Source organism: Melopsittacus undulatus, chromosome 11, assembly GCF_012275295.1.
Source record: "Melopsittacus undulatus isolate bMelUnd1 chromosome 11, bMelUnd1.mat.Z, whole genome shotgun sequence".
NCBI lineage: Eukaryota > Metazoa > Chordata > Aves > Psittaciformes > Psittaculidae > Melopsittacus > Melopsittacus undulatus.
The window spans coordinates 21,150,862-21,177,001 of record NC_047537.1 but is presented as its reverse complement, the minus strand read 5'-3'; the positions used below and the strand labels follow the sequence as shown (position 1 = coordinate 21,177,001).

Sequence of the window (26,140 nt, the reverse complement as noted above, 5' to 3'; positions counted from 1 at the left end):
CAGCTTTGTGAAGCTGTGTTTGGGAGCAGCCTTGTAGCAAAACCAGCCTATAAACAGGGTTGATTTAGAAACTTTCAGCAAGATGAATGACTAAAAATGGTTATTGCCCAAATAAAAATAGTTACTCCTGGAAACCAGTCCCCTCAGCTGAAATATCACTTGGGCCAGATGTTGAGGGCTTTGGAAACTCTTGAGTTATCTTGTAAGTCATGGGCTGAGGATGCAAGTGCAAGCAGTTTGATTGTGTTGATGTTCCACTGCTGCTCTGTTGATAGTGTGGATTTAAGAATGCTCTTCTGTAAAACATAATTCATGGTATAGTAACATGTCTAAGGGTAGGCAAATAGTGGCTGATGAAGAATTTCCTTCCTTTCTGTGTTATCTACTTAATTGTGATGTAAAAAACCTCCAAACCTGGCTTGTTCAGTAAGCAGTAACATCCTTCTTCAGTACATTTAGTGTGTGCAAGTAGAATTCATCAGTTTCAGGTAATTAGCACTGCATTAGCACAACATGGCAACTGGTGTTTAAACACAAGGTAATTAACTTGTGCTAATAGTGTGCTAAAGAGCTAACTCAACCTGTGAATTTCTAGCTGGAGAATAGCACACTGGAAATGTTATTGGGGGTAGAAGGAGTAGTTAATGTTTTCCTCTTGTGTTGCTGGATTATTGATACACCCTTAGTGCTGGGTAGGCAGAAGGGAAGGAGGGGTCAGACATTTCAAGCTGGTGTCAACAGCATCGTGTGCAAGTGCAGCTCTTGTGTGGGTTGTTGCTTCCTCAGTGTATAGTGTTTTAAAGGCTTTGCTTTGCACTTGTAGGTTCACAACTGGCACAAAATGGGAGAGATGTGTTATGGCTGATGGTCCAGGACTAGGGTTGGATACAGTATTTCCTCTCTCCAAAATATATTTGGGTGTGTTTGTCTAAAAAACAGGGAAATTTCCAGTTTCAACTGTGAAATGGAACTGTGTCTGTAGCAAACAGATTCTCCGTGCTGGTGGCTTCCCAAGTGTGCTAATCCAACAGGGAACTGAGAGACAAGTTTCTTACCAACGATAACTCTCACCAAGTTACATATACAGATATGACTGATGAGGAATCACACAAATGCTAGAAAAAGGGAGGTATAAACTACTCAACAATTTGGAAGCCATAAAATGGACAACTATAGTGAGTAGGAAGCTGTGGATAGATACTTGTTTCTGTTCCAGCTTTACCCAGCTACTGATGAGCCGGGTAGCAAAGACCTGCTACTTTAAAATGTTTAACCCAGTTCTTTTTATTGACAAGTTAAAAAATGTTTGTAAGAACAGCTCCATCAGCAAGTCTGAAGGGCTACAACCTCTAGCAGGGAGATGATGACAAGCAGGTGGTACTGGCTTGCTGGATAATACAATCTGATATCACAACTGTTTGTGAAGTGCACATTTCTTCACCACCACAAAATCATTCCTCTGAACTGCTCTTTAAACGTCAGCAAAGGCCTCTCATTAATTCTGCCTGACAGTTTGATTACAGCATTTTAACAGCTTCTGACAAATAATTCTGTTACTGGAGTGGTAAACTTGCTGTCCTGGCAATGAAGATGGAGTGCTGCCTTGCAGCTGGAAAGGCAGAGCTAATCTCGTAATGAATGATCCATCTTTGTGTATGATCTTGAGTACCTTGCTTTAAACATGTGATATTTCCTCTCCATGTAAACATGCTAAGCCCACTTTTGTGGGTCCATAGAACGCTTGAAATAACGCATAGTTGATGTAGAAAGCAGGTGTGTGAGTGTATCTATTGTGTAAGCAGTGTGTGTACACTGATCTGATCAGATATCAGTGTTCTCAAACATAGTGTTGCTGTATCAGTGAGAACAGTTTCTTCTGTTGAAGTGTCCTACACATTCTTACAGCAAAACTGTTCAAGAAACGTGGAATCATAGAATAATTTAGGTTGGAAAAGCCCCTTATGGTCAAGTCCAACCATAAACTGTGATAACACTTACAATAAAATGCAGTTTGAATTTCTGCTTCCTACAGTTCAGTTCAAACACGTATACAAGAGATGGTACTGACCCCATACGTGAAGACTTACATATTTCTGACTGTATTTATTTAAAGGAAATAGAAAACATTAATTATTGTGTGTAGAAGGAGCTGAGAGTTAGGAGTGAAGAATTTCAGTCTGCTGGGGTGGGATGGGATTCCTTTGAACCTGTTCTTGCATTCAGTGATACTAAGAATGAGGTAGTTAAGCAGATGAGAAGTGGGTATTAACCAAAATACAGGTATGTTTTGTGCAATGAAACAAATCTGTGGTCAGTTTCATAGTATCAGTCCATAATTTGACAAGACAGCTTTCAATCCAGTCAGATGAAGAATGTCCAGAATGTTTTAATTTTCAACTGACTGACCTGATGTGTATAACTCTTGTTTGGCTTAGCATTTGGAAACAAGGGTGTTTTGGAAGAAAGTGGGGAAAAAGCATTTAACATAGTATTATGCTTTCTTTACAGACTCTGACACGTCTCTGGGACCTGCAATGACAAGTCAGAACAGTAGCCATGCAGAGAAAACTGGTGAAATGTCCTCAAAGCAGTCAACACCAAAAGTGCAGGTCCAGCGATCTGTCTCCCGAGAAACCATCACTATTCATTTCTCTGCATTTGGGAAGGAGGAAGAAGAGGAGGAAGAAGAGTTTAAGGAATTCCTTGATGAGGAACTAGATGACCAAAGCATTGTAACAGCACTTGAAGCCAAGGAAGACCTCTGCTTTGAGCATACTGGCCATGAATTTTCTGGTCCAGCTACCTCGCTTAACATGGCCAACTCTGCATCACTACTGTCCTCATCACCTGCAGTTCTGCCAACTGCAGAGACTGTAAACCTGTTGGATTCTCCTTCCACATCCCAAGTATTCAGTGCAGTGCCACTAGTCCTGTCTCCTTCATCACACTCATGTCATACAGTTAGCTCATCAGGTGCACCACCTGTGGAACAGAAATCCAGCCTGTCATCCTCCCCATCCTCATCCCCTTCCAGATCAGGTGTCTGCTCTAGTGGATCATCCACAGTTTCTAGTTCAAAGCCTTTTAAGGGTTTAGTCAAGTCCCTTTCAACAGATGTGGAACCAAAAGAACCCACCCCACCGATGCGACATAGACAGCTAATGAAAACCTTAGTGAAATCTCTGTCTACAGACACTTCCAAACAGGAATCTGAAACTGTGTCTTACAGGCCACCTGACTCGAAACTGAACTTGCATCTGTTCAAACAGTTCACTCAACCTCGAGCTACAGGTGGCGATTCAAAAACTGCCCCCTCATCTCCATTAACATCTCCCTCTGACACCCGTTCCTTTTTTAAAGTACCTGAAATGGAGGCTAAAATTGAAGATACTAAAAGACGCCTTTCTGAAGTAATCTATGAGCCTTTTCAGCTGCTCAGTAAAATAATGGGTGATGAAAGTAGTAGCCACAGGCCCAAAGCCTTATCTTCAAGTGCTTCAGAACTCTCAAACCTTTCCAGTTTGAATGGCCATTTGGAAAGCAATAACAACTACAGCATTAAAGAAGAAGAATGTGATTCCGAAGGGGACTTCTATGGAAGTGACTCTAACCTGAGCAAGAACGATCAGTCAAAAGTGGCTGAGGAGCATGCAAAAGAGACAGAGACCAAAAGCTCTCAGTCTGCAAGCACAAAGGATGTGAGTTCCAAAACGTCACTCGTACTTGAAAAATGTTCATTGTCTGCATTAGCAAGCAGAGAGGATGAGGAGTTTTGTGAACTTTATTCTGAAGACTTTTCCTTGCTAGAGGATGAAAGCAAAACTGATAAACCTGCTGAAACTTCGCTTGATCCCGAGATCACAGAGGAAAATGGTACTTTGCTCAGTAGTGAAGATGAAAATAATTCCTATGAGCAACAGCCTAAAATACCAGTGAAAACTTTATACTTCTTAACGCTGTTAGTCTATGCTTACCTTATTATCCCTCTCCCTGGCTACTTAAGTGGACTTTTATTTGGAATGGCCCTTGGATTTATGATAGCTGTCTGTGTGATTTGGCTTCTTACTCCACGTACTCATGAATATCTCAAATTTCATAAAAGTGTGAAAAAGCAATGGAATACAGGAGCTCTAGACATCAAAGAACCTGAAATACTGAAGGTGAGGTCATAACACTTCTTATGTGTGTGTCTGTGCATTATTTTGGGTAGAAGTAGTAAACTAGATTTATTCTGAAGGTGTAAATGAGCTGAATTATCCGTGCTTATAAACAGAGTATTGTTTTAGAGTCAGGCAGCTTTGGCAGGGACACACATATTTTGGTATCCAAGAATATGTAATACTTCAGTGTCCTTAAGGACTAGTAGAAAACCAGAATTGCTTCAAAAGTAGAAGGGGAAATTGTTTTGCTGATCCAGGGGAACTACTGAGAGCAAGTAGTGTCAAAGTTTAGTGTGTAAAGTAACATTTGTGCTTGAAGCTGCATTTTGGGAGATGTATTTTGTTTCTGGGGTATTTTACTGTCTACGCAGTAATTAGCCTGTCTTGTCTGTTCAGTCCAAGCAGATTGACAAGCACTGTGTTCAAGTAAAGCATCGGTAGTTGGAGAGCATATGAATTTTCCTCCAACATTACCTAATTACAACAGGAGGAGAAATGAGGTTGTGTGTGCTGCTATCTTAAATATTGCATTGTATGATATGGATTACATCGCAATAAAATGGGTGCCTGAAAGCTGGGTTTGAAATCAAGCTCTCAGGCTCCCTTTTGATATGTAAAAGAAGCATTTTAGAATGATGGTGGTACAACCTTCACATCACTTATCAGAGTTTTTGTGAATGTTTTCATGTATTTCTGTACATATTAAATCCATCCTGAGCTTTCTGAAGGTACATCTCCAGATGTGTAGGAACACAAAGGTTGGTGTTGATTACATGCTGTAGAATCTGTAGTGTATTGCTAGCTAATCTCATGTATCTTTAGGTAACTGGAAAGTTGGAGAAATGGATATAAAAGCCAACTTATGTTGAATTCAGGCAGCAACTGTAGGCTTGGCTCTGATTTTACCTTGGTGTTCCCTTTTCTTGAACAGTATGAGCTGTGGTCTGTTTGCTGTTGTGAATGCAGACTGAACACTCCTGTCTGCCCAGCTGATTTACCTGCTGCTTACACATACAAATCCTGAAAAACTTCCAGTTCTGTCCTTGGTAACTGGGTGCTGAGACCCTGTCTATAGATTTGCCTTGATACATGAAAGCTGGTGAAGATCCTGCTATTCATTATTGGCTAGTGGTAAACTGACTTTTTGAGATCTTAGGTGTTATTCAGGAACCTTTAAACTATATTTTAATCCTTTTATCCGGGAGATATATTTTATGAGAATGGCTGTAGGCAAGAAATAAAGTGCATGGAGAAGTCTGTATTAATGTAGATTATTGTTTTGTGTGAGTATGGTAAGTATTTATTTCGCTCAGTAGCACACAAAGTAATTGCCATTAATATGTAAAGCCCTATAAAAGGGCTTTGTAATGCTTCGGGAATTTAAAAACCAGCTCAGTGCCCATATTGTAGTGGAACATAATGTAATATGATTTAGCAGATTGCAAGTTATTATTCCTACCTCATACAACTATTTTCTATTTGCATCCGTCAGAATGAGCACTGGACAGTTTAAATCCTCTGAAAAATGAGATAAAGACCTAATTTGTAATAACATTCACTTGAATATAAGAAAATCAAACCTGATGCTCTTGCATAAAGATATTATCTTCAGAACTTGTTGGTCTTGTATTTTGGCCTGGTCTATTTCCATGCCACTATGATAAATACTATGAATAAGATCTCTTTATGAGGCTGTAGGAGTTGGGATTCTGCCAAACTACTGTCTGGCTATTTCTGTACCAGTACATGTGCATTCTCTCCCATGTAAATACCGTTTAAGAAGTTTGCATTTGCCTAATTTCAAGAACTAGTGGAGAATTCCCCATAGCAATTGCTGAAATACCTGAACATTAGTATTGCCTCCCCAGAATTGTTCCTTTGCAATGTGACAGAATAAACCAGTGCTGGGCAGGTTAGTGTGTGCTTAGTTCACTCAAACATCTTTTGTGGTGGAGGAAGAACGTGCCCCAACCAGAAGATGCACACAACCCCCCTGCATCTTCAGTGTGTTTTCTTCTATTTCTGTAGCTTCAGTTATCTGACTTCCTTTGCCTTTTTTTCTTCTGCCCACATCTTTTTTCTTCCTCTTGAGCTCATTGCTTTCCTAACTTCCTTATTGGCCTTCTCAGTTGTACATTCCCTTGTGTGTTGATGGCTGATACAAAAGGTTTTAAGTAACAGCTGAAATGGAAGTGATAAATTTACCCTTCTCCATTAAAAAGAACTTGTATGAGAAGACTGTTTTGGCAGTGCCTGCTCGAAAAATGAAGCTTTTTGAGCCACAGCTATACAGCAACAGGAGGCTTTTTACCAGTGTGCTGCTGCTGGATGTCACCCAAGGGATATTGTGTTTGCTAGCGGCCTCTGGCAAAAGAAAGTAGTTTTTTTTCCAGTTCAGGTGATGATTACTTCTGCCCATCTTAGATCTTTTCTGTGTCTTTAGATTCCCTGTCAATGAAAGCTCAAAATACCGCATTATTTTTCATTGTTCATCAAGCAAAATACTATTGAGGTATTATAAAATAGTGGTAATGAGAGGGATACTGATACAGTTAGTGTGATTTGGGTGATCAGCGTCTCTTGATGGAGCATTTGTCTGTATTATTTAATGATAGTGAATATTAATTAACCTGTTAATATCACTAATAAACTCTGGGACTAATTTTAATCCAGATCTGGGTTTAGATTGAAGTTGACTTGCTGATTCCTTTATTTATGTATTTGAAAATATCGTAGAAGTAATGATCTTTTACTTAAAATAAAAGATGTAGAGCCCAGAGCCATGAAAGGGGGAAAATAAACCAGGGTATGCCTTTTAAAGCCATTTTATGCAGGTGCCTGTTTTCCACGGGCCAGTTTGTTCCTGTTGGTAGCACTGCTGTGACAGAGGTGATGTGCTGCTCCCGGGAAGCCAGCTCCATCTCTGCCACCTAACAGGCAGGCCAGATCCTGTTAGCACATGGAAGGGATCATGTATAATAACTGTGACCTTTGCGGTACCAGCCATGCTGCCCAGTATCCTAACCAGAGGCTTTGCCAGGTTAGTTCCCAGTCTGATGGTGAGGCACTTTCCCCTGATTTCAGCTGTGAATCCAGAGCAACTGCTGACCTTTATAAATGGAGATCACAGGGTCAGTGTAAATGGCAAGCAGCTGCAGAGTGGCTTATGACTATGGTCATTGTCCTCCCTGAATTACTAAATTTCTTATTTTAACAACTTTGCTAGCACAAGAAAGACCCATCATACAGTCACTGCGCTCCTACACAAGGAAACCCATTGTTGTTTCAGTAGTTTGGGAAAACGTATCTGTTTCTAGGACGTTATGGTAACATAACTTCTCTGTTTAGATGCATTGCAAAACGGTTTCCGTAGGCTGTAAATCTTTTGTTCCAACTTGTTCTTGCCGAGAGCGGGGGCAGAGGTATTTCTGCTAAAATAGTTCATAAAATGCAGGAACTTTGGCTTAATTTTTGGTCTTGTTTTCAATCCTGTTTAAACAAAACAATTTACAAAACTGAAAATTGCTGAGGTGAGAAGTCAAAGGTGTCATCCCCTCCTTGAACAGCACTGGGGATAGGAGGGGAAGAAATTCCTGCAGCTGGTGCCTATTTTCAGGTGCATTAACAGAGTGAAGAACCATCATTTGGTGAAGTATTAACATGTATTATTCGCTCTCAGCCATGCAGTGTTTCTCTGGCTTACAAAATAACCAGAAAGTTGAGTGCAAAAACAAACAGTGCATCCTTAGAAGTAAGGAAACAAAAGTTATGTCCAAGGAAGGTTTGTAGTGATGTGGTAGGTATCTCTTGCATCCTGACCGGTGGCTAGGCCTGAAATAAAACACCAAATATTTGAATTGAAACTTCTCTATCTTTTGGGGTTTGGGCTGTGCCTCAAATACATGAAGCAGCTGATCTTTTCCTTGTCTAGAAATCACTGTGTAGGCAGCAAATGCGTTTGTCTTCTGTTGGTTTTAAATTTGGATGCTCAGTACCTTAAGCAGCCAGAAATGATTATTAAGTCTTAAGCAGATTCTTCAGTTGCTAAAAGCCTGATGGTTGTGCTATGAGAGGCAATGTTTGGAGTTCTGTTGGGTTTGTTAGGTACAGTGGGCAAAGGAGGTGGCAGCCCAGGATCTGAGAATTGTGTGTTTGGCAGATTATACAGCTAATCCTTTGTTTGAAGTGGAAAGCCTGGGCACATGGTAGGGATCAGAAAAGCAAGTGGGACTTTGTAGGGCTCCTGAAAGCCTAAAGAGGAGAGAGAATGTACAACCTGGGGAAGCAGAGTTTCAGTTTAGTTTGGTTTTGTCCTTTAAATTCACCATGTGTTGCTGATGCTGGGAAGAAGGTGTCAGTCTTCAAAAGGACTTTTACTGTTGTTTAGTTGCGTAGGGCAAGGAAATACGGCAGAAAGGCTAGTACTGGCACTGTTACAGAAGACATGGGATAGGAAAGGTTCTGGTCTAGTGCATGATGTGAAGGATGCATTCAGTCCCATGTGCTAATACAGATTCACTGGGCTTAAGTCAGTTAATGTAGGCTGGACCTGGCTCCTTTTTATTGCAGCTGTGGCTAGCTCAGTATGTGCTGGAGAGATAAAATTAGATACGACTATAAGGGTGTTGGGTAACAGTCTTACAGCAAAACTTGTGCATCTGATGTGTGTCCCAAGCACTCGTGTTGTCTCAGCTTTCCTTTGAAGCTATGTTCATGGATTTTGACTTCTTACTATGGTACACAGCAGTCAAGAGAATGCTGTGTAAATCACTCCTCATTCTCATCACTACATGTTGTCTGCTCAGCTCAAGTGCTTGTGTTAGAAAACTCCCATCTCAACGCTGGTTCCATCTCAAGCAGGAAATTAAAGAAACTTCAAGTGTATTCTGACCTTCCTTCTTGGGCACTGTATATACCTGGAAGTTGCTAATGCTCCTACTGAAAATAACATCACAGCTTATTACAGTTATGAAAAGGGCTCATGTGGATATCCAAGTACCAGCTTGTGTGGTCTTCAGCCTGGAAGACATCAGTAAACTTCTGAGGCAGCACATTTTCATCTGTGCCTTTGCCCAGCTGCAGTGTCCAGACTTTGGTGTCTGAGCTACAAATAGCTCAGAGATCTGATGCGGGGGCAGGTGGGAGTCTCTCCAGAGACCTGTGGGCCATATGGATATTCCAGTTCTGCACAGAGTGAGTGCCTCACAGTGGCTTTAGGCAACTCATGTGATGTCCTTGTGCTTCACTAAGTGCTGCTGGAGCTCCTGGCTGATGCTGTCTGCTCAAAGATGTCTTGGCTTAATGTTGAGGAAGGAAATGGGATGTGCTCAAACATACATCAGCCCTGCTGTGCAGAGCCTTGTTGGTCTATAGAAAACTCTCCCTCATGCATTGTATTTCCTATATGGTAGTTGTATATAACCCAATGTAAGCAAAAAAACCTAAACACAAAGCTGCTTCAAAGAGCATATGTGGATATAGGTATTTCTGTTAATAAAAGAGGTAGTCTGCTTTGGAACTGAGCAAAGGTGAGTGACTTAATCTTTCTGAACATTAAAGAAATGCTGATTTACAAGGGTTTTTTTCAGTTTCTAGTGAAAACGGAGCTAGATGTTAGAGTAAGCAAAACATCACTGTTACTATGGCACCTAAGACATATACTGTCTACTTTGAGAAATTATATAGCACTGAAGGAAATAAGTGAGAAAATACATTTTACATTTCTGTGTGTGGGTGGAAACTTATTTAAATCAGAATGTTGCAGTAAATTCTGGGATGTTTTGCATAAGGTAGTTACAACTTCTTTGTTTTGAAGAATACTATGGATGCTCCTTCAGCTCTCCCACCTTCCCAGCAGTGGATGCTCTCCCTCTTCTATACACACCTAGGTATTTGTAAAGGTGCCATTTTACTTTATGCTTTAGGGCATAGCTGTTTTCCGTCTCCTTTGCTTTCTGTTGACATTAGTGAATATTGAGTGTGCTAAATGAAAGTTTTGATATGCAGGTAGGAGTCATTATCAAAGAATGTTGTATGGCAGGTTAAGAGAAGGAAAACTTGTCATCCTTGAATGAGTGTTCTGGCTTGTCTTCTGCCCCATTTATTATCTTGCATTTTGTGTAACCAGATGCTAGAGAAGAGGAGTAACATCACCCCCACAGATAGAGTCAGCACTTGCAGGCTTGTTACAGCAGGGCTGATTTGGTTTTCTGCTTCTTTCACTGCACAGGAATAGATGCACATGTATGACTCCTGTGTTGTAACTGGGCAATTACACAACACATTAAATGATCTTAAGCAGTGATGGTGCATTAAAACAAACTCCAGTGTGGTTTTCCACTTGGTCCTTAACTGTCAGTGATTAAAATGCCAGTGCTGTCTATAAGCAGGTGCACTGTTTGCTCTGCCTTGTCTGTTGATGATTGAAATGTCCATGCTTGCTGCAAGCAGACTGGCTGCTCTGCAGTGTCCCCTTTGCTGGCTGCCCTTTGGCTTTTCCCAGCAAAGCTGCATCTGCAGATCTCGCAGTGTTTCATGAAGATGAGGTGACAGCTCACTGGGCTACATGGACAAAGCTATTTAGTCAGAGAAACAAATTGTGTGCTGAGAATACAGTCCTCATCTTATGCTCTTTCACTGGGGTGCTGCTTCATTTAGGGCATTTACTGTTTTGTTGTATTTGTGCAGTAGCAAAAGCATGGGTGATTTAAAACTTTCATGTGCGTGCTGGACTTCGTTTTCCAGCATTTTCAAAGCCTGTTAACAAGTGTTTTCTTCTCTAGGGATGGATGAATGAAATCTATAACTATGATCCAGAAACATACCATGCTACATTGACTCACTCTGTCTATGTGCGACTTGAAGGAAGCACCTTACGACTTTCAAAACCCAATAAAAATATCTCCAGAAGGGCCATCTACAATGAGCCAAAGCCTGAAGTCACATACGTCAGCCAGAAAATATATGAACTTACAGAGAGCAAGGTGAGTGCTTGTGAGTGTGCCCTTGCTGGGGTCTGATTTGAACAAAAACCACTGAAACTGCTTTTAAAATGGTGAATTTTCTTTCCCTCCTCTAGTTTCATGTTGTGTCATTATGTAAACAGAAGTGGTGCTGTGACTAACCAGCAAAAGATTGTGCTGGGGAGGGAGGTTGAGCATGGTTTAATACAAATCACATATTTGCACAGCAAGAGAAAAGCGTGGTTTTCCTCCGCAGCTCAGAGCAGAAGTCACCACATGGGAGTTCTGAGAACCGCTCCCCGTACATTAGATTACTGCATGAGTGTTCTGAAGCTTACAATGAAATGCATAATCTTTGGTTGTCTCTATTCCATTTCATTTCAAGAGGGAACATACATTGTATGTGAATGTAAAAGGGGAGAGTGAGAGGTGGCTGCAACAAACATGACTTGTAGTTGGTACCCACTGGCTAGGGAAGGAGGCAGGGATTTTTGCATCTGCAAAAATGCATCAAGAGTAATGCTGGGACAGTTTTTCTGCATGTTATGTGCCTCCCTCAAATCTGTGAAGAGTTACCATGTGAAGTTGATTCCATTGGCATTGTATTAAGTAATACATCAATACCTCATTAATAAAATAATGGATTTTTTTTAATGTGCTGCATCAAGAGAGGGCCTTGGCAGTACCAGATGTATGAGGAAACTGCTTCAGTTGACTATGGAAATTAGAGGGAGAGAGGGACCAAGGCAGTGGGAAGGAAAACCTCTCTTCATTTCCCTCAGTGTGGGAAAGGAGCCTGTTGTCAGCTCTGCTTTCCAGTAAAGGAAGATGGTGAAAAAGATAAAGCAAAAAATCAGATTCTTGTCAATTGCAGACTCATTTTTGGCATAATGAAGACAAGCAAAGCTCTCGCATGCTGCAAGGGCACTTGACTGACAACTGCTCCCCATGGTAGCTTAGAAACATTTCCAGTGCTTCCCCCCACAAGCCAGCCCCATTTGGTTACACAAGTGCCGAAGTGCCCTGCCTGTAATAAGCAGATGAGTGACTATTCTCCAGGGTATTTACCCACAGTTTTTGGAGAACACTGGTAAGTTCAGCCCAATGATAGTTTTTAACTCTTATCACTCTTCTCATCACTTGCATTGTCTCCATTCTCTCTCAATGTACTGAATTTTCAATATAGTGATCTGCAAATTGCTTCTGTGGCTTAATTCTTACATCCTCACTGTGCCTATTGCCAACTTTGAATACTTAAGTTTCATGAGGTGGGCCTGAAAAGTTGAGTTTGAAACTCAGTTTGGATTTTCATTGTCTATCCTGTGGTCACAAAATAAGTTTATCTTTTTTTCTTTCTATTTTCTTCATATCTGTGAGGATAAGATATTCTAAATGAAAACAGTTTCTAATCCACATGACTGTAGATGTCTAAGCCACTTAAATGGTCTTTGTTTTGATTCCAAAGCTATGGCTCACCAAAGACAGTGATAGCAGTAGACTGGACATCAGGCAGCTGTAAGTTAAGAGTCACTTAAACCCAGCATATCCAATGTAGGATCTGTATCTCTTGCATTCCTGTGTTCCTTATGAGAGTATAGAAACACAGAAGATGTAACTGGAAAATGCTAATTTAACCCTTTTGTTTATCCTGCAGATTTCCCTGGTTCCTAAAAGTCTGGCACGAAAACGGATTTGGAATAAGAAGTACCCTATTTGCATTGAACTCGCTAAACAGGATGACTTTATGGCTAAGGCCCAGGCTGATAAAGAGAATGCAGAGGAAAAGTTATCTGCGGAAAAAGCAGACGTGAGCAATGAAGAATCCAGGAAATCTCAGGGTGGAGCAAAGTACACTAGCCAAAAGGATCAAGTGCTTTATCTCTTTGGAAGGACTGGTAGGGAGAAGGAGGAATGGTTCAGAAGGTTTCTTCTCGCATCCAAGCTGAAGTCTGAAGCAAAGAAGCTATCCAGTCTATGTGGGAGCAAGCCAGGTATTCAGATTTCATATCCTAGTAAAAGTTTCTATTAAAAGAAACAAACCAAAGTTCTGTTTTGACAAAGGCAGTTGTAGCAACTGTGGAGCCATAGTGATCTCTATATACAAATAGTACTAAAGACACTTCTCTGCTCCTTATCTTGGCCTCTCATTCCCACCTTCCCACCCTGCCTTTTCCTCTCCTGGCTATACACTTGGCTATATGCCCTCAAGTGTTCCTACTATTTTTAGGCTATTTTATTCAGTAACTGTAACAGCTCCTGTAATTTTTGTAAGGATTAATTGTTCAGTCTTTGTACTGCTGGAACTGACATCAACATTTGCAGTATTAGACTCAGTCCTCTTAGTATCCATTCTTCCTCCTCCATCTTTCCTTCTACTCCACTCTCTTGGAAACAGCAGAGCTTTCTCATGGGTTAATAGGACAAGAAAACACATTTTTCTGTTTAAGTGAAAGTCCTGTGCTAATATATATTTATATATCTTAATCAACAAACATGTTAGTCAGCAGTATGGATTGAATGTTTGAGATACTAATTTAAAACCATCCTCTGATACAGTTTTAAACCTGAATGACTCAGGCTCTTCTGTCTTTATTCTCTGAGATGCTTTTAAAAATTAGTGAACATCATTATTTCTGGCACATAACTTCTTGAAATGCAAATGCAGAATTACTGGCTAATTAAAATTCTAATAGTTACATGCTGTTGACAGCCCTTCTAATTGTAACAGCCTAGAATTAGGTTTAAAAAAAAAGCTACAGGTACATTTTAATCACCTGACTTTTATTTTAGGCCTTCCCCAGCAGGGCTGTTGGGAATTCTGCCATATGTTATACATATGTGAGTGTCCATATTTAAACCTGCTATTGATCAGATGACTTTTCCAGTCCCACATCCTGCTGAGTCATTTTAAGTATTGACTAATATGGGTTTAGGCCCATGTAAGCACACAGTAGTGTAATTTACCCTTCAAAATGAGAAAGCACTACTCTTGAATGGTCTTCTTTTCAGAATAAATTGTACCTGCAATCTGATCTTGTTCCTTCAGGTGTTTGGTCATGTGCTCTGTATTGGTCATGCGCTCTGTATTTGGCTGTCAGGTTCCTTTTCTGTTAAATAGGTATTGTTCCTTTTAATTTGGATTTAGGGATCTTGCCAACACAGAGTAGAGCCGATAGTCAATCTGGAGTTCTCACACACAGCCGAAGCAGCAGCAAGGGAAGTGCAGAAGAGATTGCATCTCAGCCAAAGCACAAGGATCTGGCTGGCAATGTACGGCAGAAGATGCTTCTGGACTACAGTGTCTATATGGCAAAGTGTGTTCCACAGGAGAAGAAAAGCCCTGCAGGGAGTCCAGTCCTCAGTGCAGAAAGCAGCCCTACAGCTGTGAAAAAGGTAATGCTTTTCTCCCAAAAGATGAATCAGAGGTGGTGAAATATTTAATCTTGTTAACTATTTTAAAAACTAGTTATGTAGAAAGAAATATTAATTTCTTTAACTGTACATTGGACCTAAACTTTTTATAAAGCCAGTGTGAGTTTTCATGCTTGCCAGTTCCCTGTTGCCTATAGTTTATTCTTAATGTAACAGACAAGTTTTTCCTTGATTTAGTTTGATTTGCTATCTCCCAAGAATGTCTGTGCTTTTGCAGTGTCTTGTACCTGAAAGATTGTACAGCTGAAGGCAATATGGCTGTAGATTTCCTTCATTTGGGAATGCACAGATGTGTCCTAAAAAACACTGGTCCCAAAATAACTTAATAAACAAAAAATCAAACTTCCACAAACCTTACTTCCCAATAAAAGTAAAAAGTTTTTTTTCCTTTGTATATTCTAAAGTAGATTGAATGAAAAGTGTATTTTTGAGGTCCTGGCATGTTGAAACAAAATGCCTGTTGAGTATACATAGCTTAATAGTGAAGAGTGTATATAGCTCTGACTAATCCTTTGGCCTCTTGGACTGCATTTGAATCACTCTTAATAAACAAAACCTTAATACTTTAAGTATGACACCCTTAATAAGGGGATCCTTAATGTTAAGTCCGATCACCATTTAAAAGATGTAATTAACATCATGCATCTTTGTTGCCAGACTTCCATACAATGTCCAGAAAGGAGGAGGAGGCCTTAGTATAGCATATGAATAAACACATCTTGTCTTTCCCCAGGAAAAAAAAGATATTCTAGCCTGTGGCAGCCCCTGAAACAGTGCTGAATTTGCTGCTGAATCTGGCATATGTTGGAGATCATTCTATAAATAGATGAACAGGGCTGGCAGGAATCTTGCGTCACAGCAGAAGCTACTAACCCAGCAATTCTGCTTGCGTGAGGCTGCAGCCACTGCCAAGAAATGATGTTCAGAGCATCTGCTGAGTGCTCTTAGAAAGCACTGTGTTTCTGCTGGCTTCAGGATTTCTGCCTGTAGTAATGAAAGGTGGGGAATTCTCCTTTCATTGCAGGCAGTTGAGAGACATTTAATGTGTTTCCCTGTACTGTGTTTATCATCTATTTGTAACGGTTTTTAACTGAATTTAAGTATGTAAGATTTGGTCTTGCTTTCGAATTTTCTGATGAAACAAGGGAAGAGTAGAGTAGCTGCTGTTCTAGAGCCTATTGGGAAAAGAGAGCATGTTTCTACTACAGACACATTTCTAAGTCTGCCCACTTTGGGTTTATCTGCTTTTTCTGCCAGAGGTTCAATTACATACAACTTTCTCATTTCATTGCCAGAGGACAATCTGTATCTAAGTGGTCTCGTTCACTCTGTTGCATGTCAGCATGATGACAAGCAAGCTCATGTCAAGCCAGTTGATGTAGTTGTAAAGCTGCTCTCTGTGCTGAGCATTCAGTGTTCTTGACTAACCCGGGCTATAACACCGAACTTCATAGCGTAAATGCAGCCATTTCTAACATTAGCTTTTAGAGTTTATATAGCTGAATAAGTTGCTCTGTGTTTTCAGTTACCAGATGCCCATATGGAAGCTGAAGAAGAAGAACAGGAGGCCTGGGTGAATGCTTTGCTTGGAAGAATATTCTGGGATTTTTTAGGAGAGAAGTATTGGTCTGATCTAGTGTCAAAGAAGATCCAAATGAAACTTAGCAAAATAAAGGTAATCATTGTGGAGACTTGCACTACATGTCCTCAGTGGAGAAAAACAAGCACTTAGTCTGAGTTTTACAACAGTAGAAGAGATGCTTATTTTACACTTACATGTAAAAGACAAGAAAATAAATGTTCTACAAAGTTCCAGTTCAGTTTTGCTATCCATTTCACAGTAGGTTAATTTTGGTGCTTCCATTTCAAATGAACTACAGCTGGATTAACTATTTCTGTATGTGAAGTTTTATGTAAAAACTAAAAGTATATTGTATTTACTTTAGGAATAAATAGAGCTGCTTTTAAATGATGAAATCTGCTTTGGGAAATAGTAGATTGCCTTTAAGATGGAGATCGGGTAACCACAATTCTAATGTGTTCTTGTTAACTTCAGACATATGCTACTTGCAGGAGAGGTCAGTAAGGGTAATAGTCAGGGAAAGAGCTGTCTGGGGGTGATAGGATGTAATTGTGCATCAACTGCAGAAGCTCAAAGGGCGAAGGGAGGAGTGGTGCTTTTGAATGACTTCTGGATCTTCCCTTTCCATTCTGTAGCTCTGCTGAACAGCAGCAGTTAATCACAGGCCTGCTTAGCTCCTGATGTTTGGGGAGGAGTTTGCTTGTTCCTAAAGGCAAAGGAAGATGAAGTCTTGCTGACAAAAGCTCTGGAATTTAGCTGCCAGTACCAGCTGTGAGATAGTGCTTTCTGTGCTTTGGGTAATAAGCAGTAACCTAATTCTGCCCTGACTGTTTCCACAATTATGACAGCAGGGTACCCAAACATCTCATTGAAAGCAGTTTAAGTGGAAAGACTGGGAATGGGGGATGAATGCATTTTTGATAGGTTGAAGCTCTGTCTGTTCACAGGAGATAGGATTTCTATCAATTAGAAATCCATACAGTAAATAGATACCCAAATCATTGTGATTCTATGCTTCTATTATATTAAAATTGAGATGGAGATTTAAAAGTTAATGTGCTATGAAAGAATTTGCCAGAGACAAAAAAAGCTGAGACACTGCAACTGTAAAGTATGTGATTGAATTTAAAACGCAAAGAAGTCTTTGAGTTTTATTCACAGTAAAATAGGATTTGTACTTCATTCTCGAGCTTTTACATGCTTTGACTTAAAAGCATGCTGGAGTTTTGTGGTCAGCATCTGAACTTCAGTATAGTTTTAAAAACATTCCAAGTTCAGCTGCTGAATCTCTCCCTAAAATACTATTTAGAAACTAACTGTAAAATCTTGCAATTGGAAGAAATGTGTAATTGTGTTCTTTCACTGGTGGCTTTTCAGCTCAATCTGTTCCTTAAATTTAATGACCTTTCTTCTCTTAGGCAACCATGTTTAGTTCAATAACATGGGTTTGATTTTTGCATTCTGTTCTTTTAGCTGCCATACTTCATGAATGAGCTGACTCTAACTGAACTTGACATGGGGATAGCAGTGCCGAAGATCCTTCAAGCCTTCAAACCTTCCATTGATCACAGAGGTAAACCCATGCGTCCTCTTTCTGCTTGTGCCAGGTTCACACTTTTGTACCTGTGGAGAATATTATGATCTGTTTATCTTGTGGTTGTTTCAATCAGATTAAAGTGCTCTTAAGAGTTTATTCTGAGGAGACACAGAGTGGTCTCTATCTTAGTAGTAACAACAAGCTTGGTATAAACATAATTCTTTAGATACAGAAATATGAACATGTCTTTCGATTGGAAATAATTGCTAAACTAAACTAAAATTTGCATGCAAGGTGCAGACCTGTATCTGATATTCTGACATGGACTACAGAGAGCAGTGCACATCTCCTTAAGACAGATCTGGTTCTGTACCATACCAGAAAACAAATCTGTCTGTCTTCAAGGGTGGTTTCTCTGTTCTGAAAGCAGTGGTTCTGCAAATACAATTGTAATAAATAAAAAAATAAGACTACAGTGTTGCTTTGCAAAGAACCTTCAAAATACAACATCCCTTTATGCCCTTAATATTGAATATGATTTTTTTTAAGCTGAATGACTTTCCTCCTGCTGCTTTATTAATCATTAATCAGAACTTTCTCTTTCTTTTCTGTTTTTTCTTGCTTGCACATGGCCACAAGAATATATTTGAGGATACTTTTATCACTTTAGTTTCACAGAAACACAAACTTGGATTAATGTTATGTTGTTTATTTTAGCTTCAAAAGTATTTTCTATGTGCTGAAGAGAGGTGGATGCTGTGTTTGTTCTTATACATGTAACCAGAGTCGTTTTCAGTTTTAAATTGTTTCTGAGTTTATTAAGGATTTCTTAGCTTGTCTCCTCTCACTCCATTCACCTTTTTAGTTACTGTATTGTTACACTGGGGTGGAAAAGTTTCTAATTGGTCTAAAGTGAAATATTTCCTTTGAGAACTTGCTGTGGTGCAGCTATGGGTTGCATGGCAGACAGCTTAGTTTTGTTTTAAACTTCTCTTTCAACTCTTAGATGAAGATATCAAAATCATTTCTGGATGGTGCTACACCAAATAAACTGGTAGTGAGTTGAATGAATTTGCAATACTTTTAAGAACATTAAGAGCCTCTGGAGAAGCTCTAAATTAGAGGCCAGCAATAAGCCAAACCTCAGCAGGTCAGTTGCGTGCTTAGAACAATAAGAACAGACAGGGACAGAGAGAAGTTTGAACAGATAATTGGCTGTAGATTGTAACAGGATTAATCTTCACTAGCTCTCCTGTGCACAATATTTCTAAGTAAGGAACAGACTGTTGCTTTCTTTATGTAATATCTTCTCAGAGTGTGAGGGTATTGAACACACAGCAGGTGTATAGTACTGTGTCCTTCCTTGCAGTGCTGGTTGGAGGAGATTGCAGCACTGAACTCAGGGGCTTGAGGGAGGGGGGGTTCTATTCACTGGGGTGGCTTGTCTCTACAAGATCTCAGTTCTGCTCATTGTTCTTAAAGGTCAAGCAGCAGTGGTTCCCCAGGATGGAGAATTTGTCATAAATTCAGCTGTGCACAGTATGAGATAAGGAATCAGTTTTCTGCTTAGCAGCAAATTAGGCTTCGTCTTTGCTCATATTATATAGTTTTGACCTGGTATTTTTAAGGTAGATTTAACTGTAGATTTGATGTAAGACTCATTTGTCTGCCACTCTTACTACAGTGCTCTTCTCTCAGATGAACAGTTATCATCAGACCTTTGCAAGACTATCAGATGCAAGAAATTTAGGAGGAAATAAGTAAACTTTATCACCAATACTACAAATGTTATGCCATGCAAATCACTGACTAAAAACATGAGGTTAGTGAGTGCTAACCTTTCCCTCCTAAAAGTGTGAACAAAACAGACTTTGAGGAATTATTAAAATTCTCTTGGGCATACATAACATGTTAACACTGCCTGTTTTATCCAAATGCCATTGTTTGCCCTTATCTCACTTGAGACTGGCAGCTCTTTTGGGGAAGGCTTTATCTATAAAACACTGGGTACTTTGCTCTCAACTTCTGGAAAGAATGTTTTCCTTTGAGCTCTATAAAGGAAGCATATTGGATAAGAGAGAATTGTTTTGTTGTCACAAGGAACAAAACCTGTCTTTTAAGAGAAATAAAAATTCAATAGATGGAGTAAGCTCATGTGCAATCAGTATTCAGGGAACTAAAACACACTGCTGTTGCTTGTCATACACTTCCTGCGTTCTCCACAGTACCTGTGACATCCTCCTGTGCTCCCAATAGCCAAGTGGCTTTGCCATTGGTAGAAATTTTGAGTTGAAGAAAACAAAGTGAAAGCTCTTTGAAATCATGATATGTATGATGCTGTTGTGTCATGGTTTGTAATAAACTTGCACTTTGGGGTTCTTCTTGGAGTCTTTCCCTATGCCTGGATTTAAACAGTTTTTGAATTCTTTTCTCTGTTCTCCTAACTTTAGTTGTAACCAAATGCTGTAGTTCTAAGTCATGAGATGGGATTTAGGAGACTGCTGAACACTTGCCTTCAATGAATTGCCAACAAGGGCAATGAGGACAATTAACTCCTTCAGTTTCTTGTTCAGTTAAACTGTGACAAGGAAATACTTATTGTAGAACTTGTAATCCTTGTGACTTCTTTCTTATTGTCGAAGGACACGTAAGCTCTCAGGATCTGAGTTCTTAAGAATTTCCAGTGAATAATTACTGAAAGAACTTGGTTTGCTGTTGTACTTAAACTGACATGAATAGGGGGATGATAACTGGAAATGCTTGTTTTCATAAGGATAGGTTTTTGGTAAGTTGACCTATGAATAAACCACATATGGTGTAAAAGCAAATATCAAATTTCAGGCCAGTATCCAGAACAAATACTTCTTAAGAATTTTGTTTAGGTGTTTAGACAGTCATTTGAGGTGTTAAAATGCAGTAATTGTGATGTGCTTTGTTTCATCCGGACTATTTTACCAGTGCAGGAAGACATTTTTTTTTGTTATATGGCTGAATTTGTTAGCAGACAATGTTAGGGAAAATAATCTTGTTTCTGTTAATACACTCCTGTTTGGGTGACAGCATATGCTGTAGTATTTACTGTATTTCTGTCAAGGCTAGGGAACTGGATAACTCTGAATAAATTGTACCATCTGCCTAATTTCCCCCCCTAGTCCTTCTCACCTCCCTTTTCCACTCTGGAAGATGCATATGAAGGTTTTCTAGCCAGGAGGAATTTTCCCTCTCAGTATTGGCATCATTGGCTCAATTAGACCTACTGTTAAAACAACATTGATGCTTGAAGCATGCTGATTCATTTTGTCCAAAAGGTCTGTTTAGCTGTTTTCTTGTTTCTCATGATCTTACTGCTACTTTGCTACTCTGTAGAGGAAAAATCTGTATAAGCTTGTCTTTGAGTCCCTGTCTTTGGTTTTAGAACAGTATGATGGAAAAGAGTAATTTGGGTTAGTAAAGAAGCAGCTTGCCTTCAGTACTGCTTCCAACATGTAATCTCATAGTCTATCAGTGACCTGGTCTTTTGGAGCTGTGTGTGCTTCTGCTGATATAAATGTGTGGAACTGGGGACAATGCCCTTCTGATATGTTTGCCAAGTAGAAAATAGTTTTTCTTTAACTGGAAAAGTCATTTCTAGATCAAAGAAACCCAAAGGATAGTTACTATTACTTGTTTATGAATGAGTAAATAAAAGTAGAATGTGTTAAATAGTTGATGTGCCAGATACTGGTAGGGCATATTGTGTGCAGATGCAAGGTCTGGAAAAGGAAGATACATAATCTATGCTTAGTGGCTTCTGATTTCTAATCTCTGGATCACAAATACCCCACAGCTTTTTTTAATCGGTGGAGCTGCAGGGTGTCACTTAAGAGGCAGGACCTAATCTTGCCGTTATTCCCAAGACTATTCTTCCAGGGATTGAGATAAACAAATACTCTGCCTAGACAATAGGATGTAACTTAATACTATACGTCTAGAGTTGTTATAAGTCATGACCCTGTTTGCTGAGAGTTACAAGGATGCCTATAGCTGAGTTACTGAGCAAACCTTTATATACTTCAATACAGCATTGCTGACAGCAATGCTCCAGGTTGTGCAGCAGATACTGAAGGTTGTGATGTGAGACAAGAAATACTGCTCTGGGATTTCAAGAGCTTGCACAGGTTAAGTAATATACAGGAGCATCCCCATTACTGCTTGGCTTGGACCATTACTGTAAATAGGTTTGAAGTGAATCCCTGATTGTATTCTATTTTCTTGGTCTTCATTCAGATCTCTTAAGCAGTTTAAGTGTGCGTAAATCATGCTCCTTTTTTTAGATCATTGGCAGTACTGATCTCTCTTTCAGCATGACTTTGATATATGTCTGAACATTCCACTTTGTTCCATAAGCTTACTGTGAACAGAAAGCTTTGATAAGCCGTTACTTATTTGTGAGTTAATGACATAATGAGTTGACACAAAAGTAATTCTTCTCTTTGGAAGAAAGTGTGAAGTATAGACTTTTTGTAAGAGTTTAGGTTTGGCATGAAGATGAAATTATTGTGACTGCTCTTAAAGTGAAATCTTTATTATTGTTAATTTTAGGACTTTGGATTGATCTGGAAATGTCCTACAATGGATCTTTTTTAATGACCCTGGAGACCAAGATGAACTTGACCAAACTTGGTAAAGAGCCGCTTGGTGAAGCACTTAAAGTTGGAGAGATCGGCAAAGAAGGGTAAGGTGTTACAATGATACAGTCAAATGAGAGCTTTCATAGTGGAAAAAGTGGAATTTTCTTTGTATATGCAGCTCTGGCTTTGCAATAGACTGAAAGGAGCTGTGGGGTTTGCATACCCATGAGAGCAGCATCTGGCCATTCTGTGCAGCTTTAATATTTGATTACACCACTGATAACTGCCTTAATAAAAGGCTTTTGCAGTACAGTCAGGGGTTTTGTATATATTTTTGTAGGATTTTAAAATGTTCCGTGACTAAGTTTAGTTTTGTCTTATGCTTGAGTTGGGGCTTTAGCCAGTGCGACTTGAATATTGGCGGTGCACACATGCAGATATGGAGACATGCACATGGAACATGCTGTTACAGCTCCAGTTGTAAACCATGTAACAGTAAACAATGGTGGAAGGTAAATAGGCTGTAATTGTTGTGTAAAGACTTTTTCCAATAGCTTTATTGCATCATGAGAATAATCACACCCCTGCTTTAGTCTCCAGTTTCCTCATCTCTGACTTCCATTCACCTGAGCTAATTGGGAAACACACGTACTGCAACTTACCTAACTTGCACTTGTGCTTTCCCTATCACTTTTATGATATTGCCTGAATCTCATCAGTGTGTGTCTATTTGTATTAATCTTGTGACACCTGTCAAACATCCATCCCATCAGCTGTGGAGTGCTGATTCTCTTTTTGTACTTAAGAAATCTCCAGTTCCTGAGCAGAGATCTATGATCTATTGTACAACCACTGCCAACAAATCAAGACAATAATTCTCTAAATCTGGCCATGTGTTTAGATAAAATGTTGTGTTCTGTCAGAATTAAGACACGAGATGCTTTGTACGCTCATGTTGTAGTAGTTCTGACCATTTATTCTGAGATACCTTGAAGTAATGGTTACAGCAACATTGTATTATGGTGCAGTCAGGATGAAGAAGATAAATGTGAAAAACCTGATAGCTGAATGATCTCATACACTGGTAGAAATGCAGAGAATTTAAAATTGACCTAGATTTGTTGTCACTGCTTGGAGTAAATATTTCTGAATTTACATCAGTAGAGTTGATAGGTGTGATTTTCCTTGAATCCCTTTAATTTTGTCCACCCAGAAAATGGGGGCAGAGGAGGAAGTGTCTGTGCAAACTAAATTCTTGGTTTTCTCCCTATTTCTTCAGGATTCTCTGTGTGTATTTTCATAACTGTCCAGTGTAAGAACAGCCTCAGAAACCATTAGTGAACACATTGATTTAATATTTAAAAATCAGCTTGATTCCAACTGAGCAATAGGACCCCAGCAATACAAATGTAAATGTCTGTAGCTAAGCAACCAATTACTTGAGGGTATAACCATTAACTGCACTGCTCCTGCACATGCCTGTGATGTTTCAAATGCTCAGGGCCAGGTACCATGCCAGCTTTATGTAGGGCAGTCTCATGCATTCTAGTTGTGAATGAAGGTTTTTTGCTTGCTGGGTTGTTTTTTATAGATATTATAAACAAACAAATGAAAGATGGAGAAATGTAGAACAGTTTGCTTCTCATCTATGATTTCCATTATGTTAATTTTATTGGGCTTTTTAATTACCAGTTGACAGTTGCTGTGACAAATCAAACTATTCTGCATGCCCTTGCATCCACAGTGGTGTCATCTGTAAGTGATGCATGTTGGTTGCTTACACTCATTTCTATCCCCAAGAGCCTAGAACAAACACACCTCTTGAGATGCAGTAACCAACTCATCCAGAAAGAGGAAGGTGGGGGAAGCAGCGCTGAGTTTTAACTGACCTTGGATATTGTCAGTATAAAGCGAGACAAATGATTCAGTGTTTGCAGTCCAGTTCTATCATTTCTGCTGCTTCACTGTTTGAAATAGGAGTGCAGTGTTACACAGTTTGAGAATGCTGTCTTGCATGCACTCATAGGAAAATGCAGCTCTCAAAAAGGCTGGAAAATGAATTAATTACCAATTTCATAAAATTAATAAGAGTAGCAGGTTTTACCATACTGGAGATCAGGGAAATGCAGGCAGGTTAACTCAAGTTACTGCAGTGTCTTACATTGGTATGTTGTACCATGTAAAAACAAACCCATAACTGGCAATTCAAAAAATAGTGTGCAGTCTGCTCAGGAACAATACTATAGCTCCAAAGTGGTTTTCTGCCAATGCTTTTGTCGTATAAATGGTCCATTGTATGCAGAGATCCCCTGAAATCTCACTCGGGCTTATTTATTGTGGCTTTGTTTAATGCAAGGAGATCTTGTGATCTTAGCCAGTCAGTGCATGCTTGCGGAGGCACTTCACAGGGCCCCATTGCCTAGGCAAGTAGAATGCCTTCTTGTAAGAAGGTGACACCTTTGAGAGCCTTGGAAACGTACTGGGCATGCTTTGAACTGGGGGGTGTGACGTGCTCAGGAGAGTAAAGTGGGGTCACATGCAGGTAGAAAATGTGTAGTTTGAAACTGACCTAAAACTACGAATTTCTCTCTGAGAAGAGGCTCCAGCACTGCTATTTGGGCCAGTGACGTGAGCCATCCAGCACCCGCTGTGTCCTCAGGGAGGTGGTTCAGTTTGGTGTGCTGTTTCACACTTCTGCAGGTGCAAACTGCATCTCTGGGTGAGAAGGGGGTTTTGATTCTGATTCCTTAGCCTGGGTAGCAACTTACTATGTGTAGAGAGGTCAAGGAATTACTGCTCCAGATCTTAAGCAGGCAGTTAGTAAGGAGTATTGTAAACTGGGAGCTGTACTTGGACTGTCCTTTTACATTAGGGCTTCATGCAGCAATGAATAGTTTGTTCTATGTACAGAGTAGCAGGCAGTAGCCTCAGTCCATGCTCTTTGTGATGTTATTAAATGCTTCAAAAATAAAACAGGAAAGAAACTGCAGCTATAGACCTGCATTCTGAACAAGTGTGGAATATTACAGTCCTGGGTATAGTCCTTAGGGCTAGAACTATGTGCTTTTGAAGCTTGTGTTGTGTAACTATTTCAAGCTCTTGGGTTTGGTAGAGATCTGTTAGTACTGAAGTGTAGCCACTGTATCCTTCTCTCATTTCAAGCCATTTAAAAGATTTTCTTTCTGTGATAGTGCACATGAATTCTTCCATAGTTAAAGTCTAGGTATTAGTTACAAACCCTTAAATGCTAAAACCACCATTCACTGTGTCAGAGGAGTTTAAATACTCACAAGCCAGAAGGTCAGTTTCCCCACAAATAATGTAAGGGAAGGTGTAGTTCCAGCAAAGGTACTAAAGGGAGATCATAGCTTCAATTTGCATAGGACAAAAGTACCTGTGCAAAACATCTAAGAAATATTCCTTCCCAGGGTAATGCTAGGATTCTGTTAATAAAGTTGCTTTTTTCTACACAAAATTGGTTAGTGATGGCACACACTGGAGCTATAAAAAGGTGAATTTCTGGTGTATATTGTGAAGATAAAGGTACACCTCAGTTAACATTTGAGGGATTCTGGGGTTCAGTTGGTAGATGATGGCATTTTAAGTTGGAGTCCTGTGTTTGCTTTTAGTACAAGCCAGAACTGCATGTTTTCACTCTTCAGTGTAAAAGCATGTCTTTGAGTTTTAAAAAGAAACAGAACCCCCACTCCAGCCTGTAATGCTCAACTTCCATGGAAAGCCATGAGCAACAACAGACATGTTTTAGATGTATTTTGAATAATGTCTATATTTGATTTGAGTATGGAGAATAGCCATTCCCCATCCTCTTGTGTGCAGGATTACATTCCACTGGAGGA

At 39.7% G+C, this 26,140-nt stretch overlaps 1 protein-coding gene across 1 annotated transcript in view; it reads left to right on the top strand.

Moving 5' to 3' along the window:
- Nucleotides 1-26,140, top strand: part of TEX2 (testis expressed 2) — a 48,330-nt gene that overhangs the window by 17,846 nt on the left and 4,344 nt on the right. Inside the window, exons 2-8 of the mRNA XM_034067500.1 lie at nucleotides 2,509-4,160; nucleotides 10,943-11,143; nucleotides 12,777-13,113; nucleotides 14,268-14,515; nucleotides 16,080-16,229; nucleotides 17,610-17,709; nucleotides 22,255-22,387. Of these exons, the coding sequence (XP_033923391.1) occupies nucleotides 2,535-4,160; nucleotides 10,943-11,143; nucleotides 12,777-13,113; nucleotides 14,268-14,515; nucleotides 16,080-16,229; nucleotides 17,610-17,709; nucleotides 22,255-22,387 (2,795 nt within the window). The 5' untranslated portion in view covers nucleotides 2,509-2,534. The remainder of the gene's footprint in view (nucleotides 1-2,508; nucleotides 4,161-10,942; nucleotides 11,144-12,776; nucleotides 13,114-14,267; nucleotides 14,516-16,079; nucleotides 16,230-17,609; nucleotides 17,710-22,254; nucleotides 22,388-26,140) is intronic.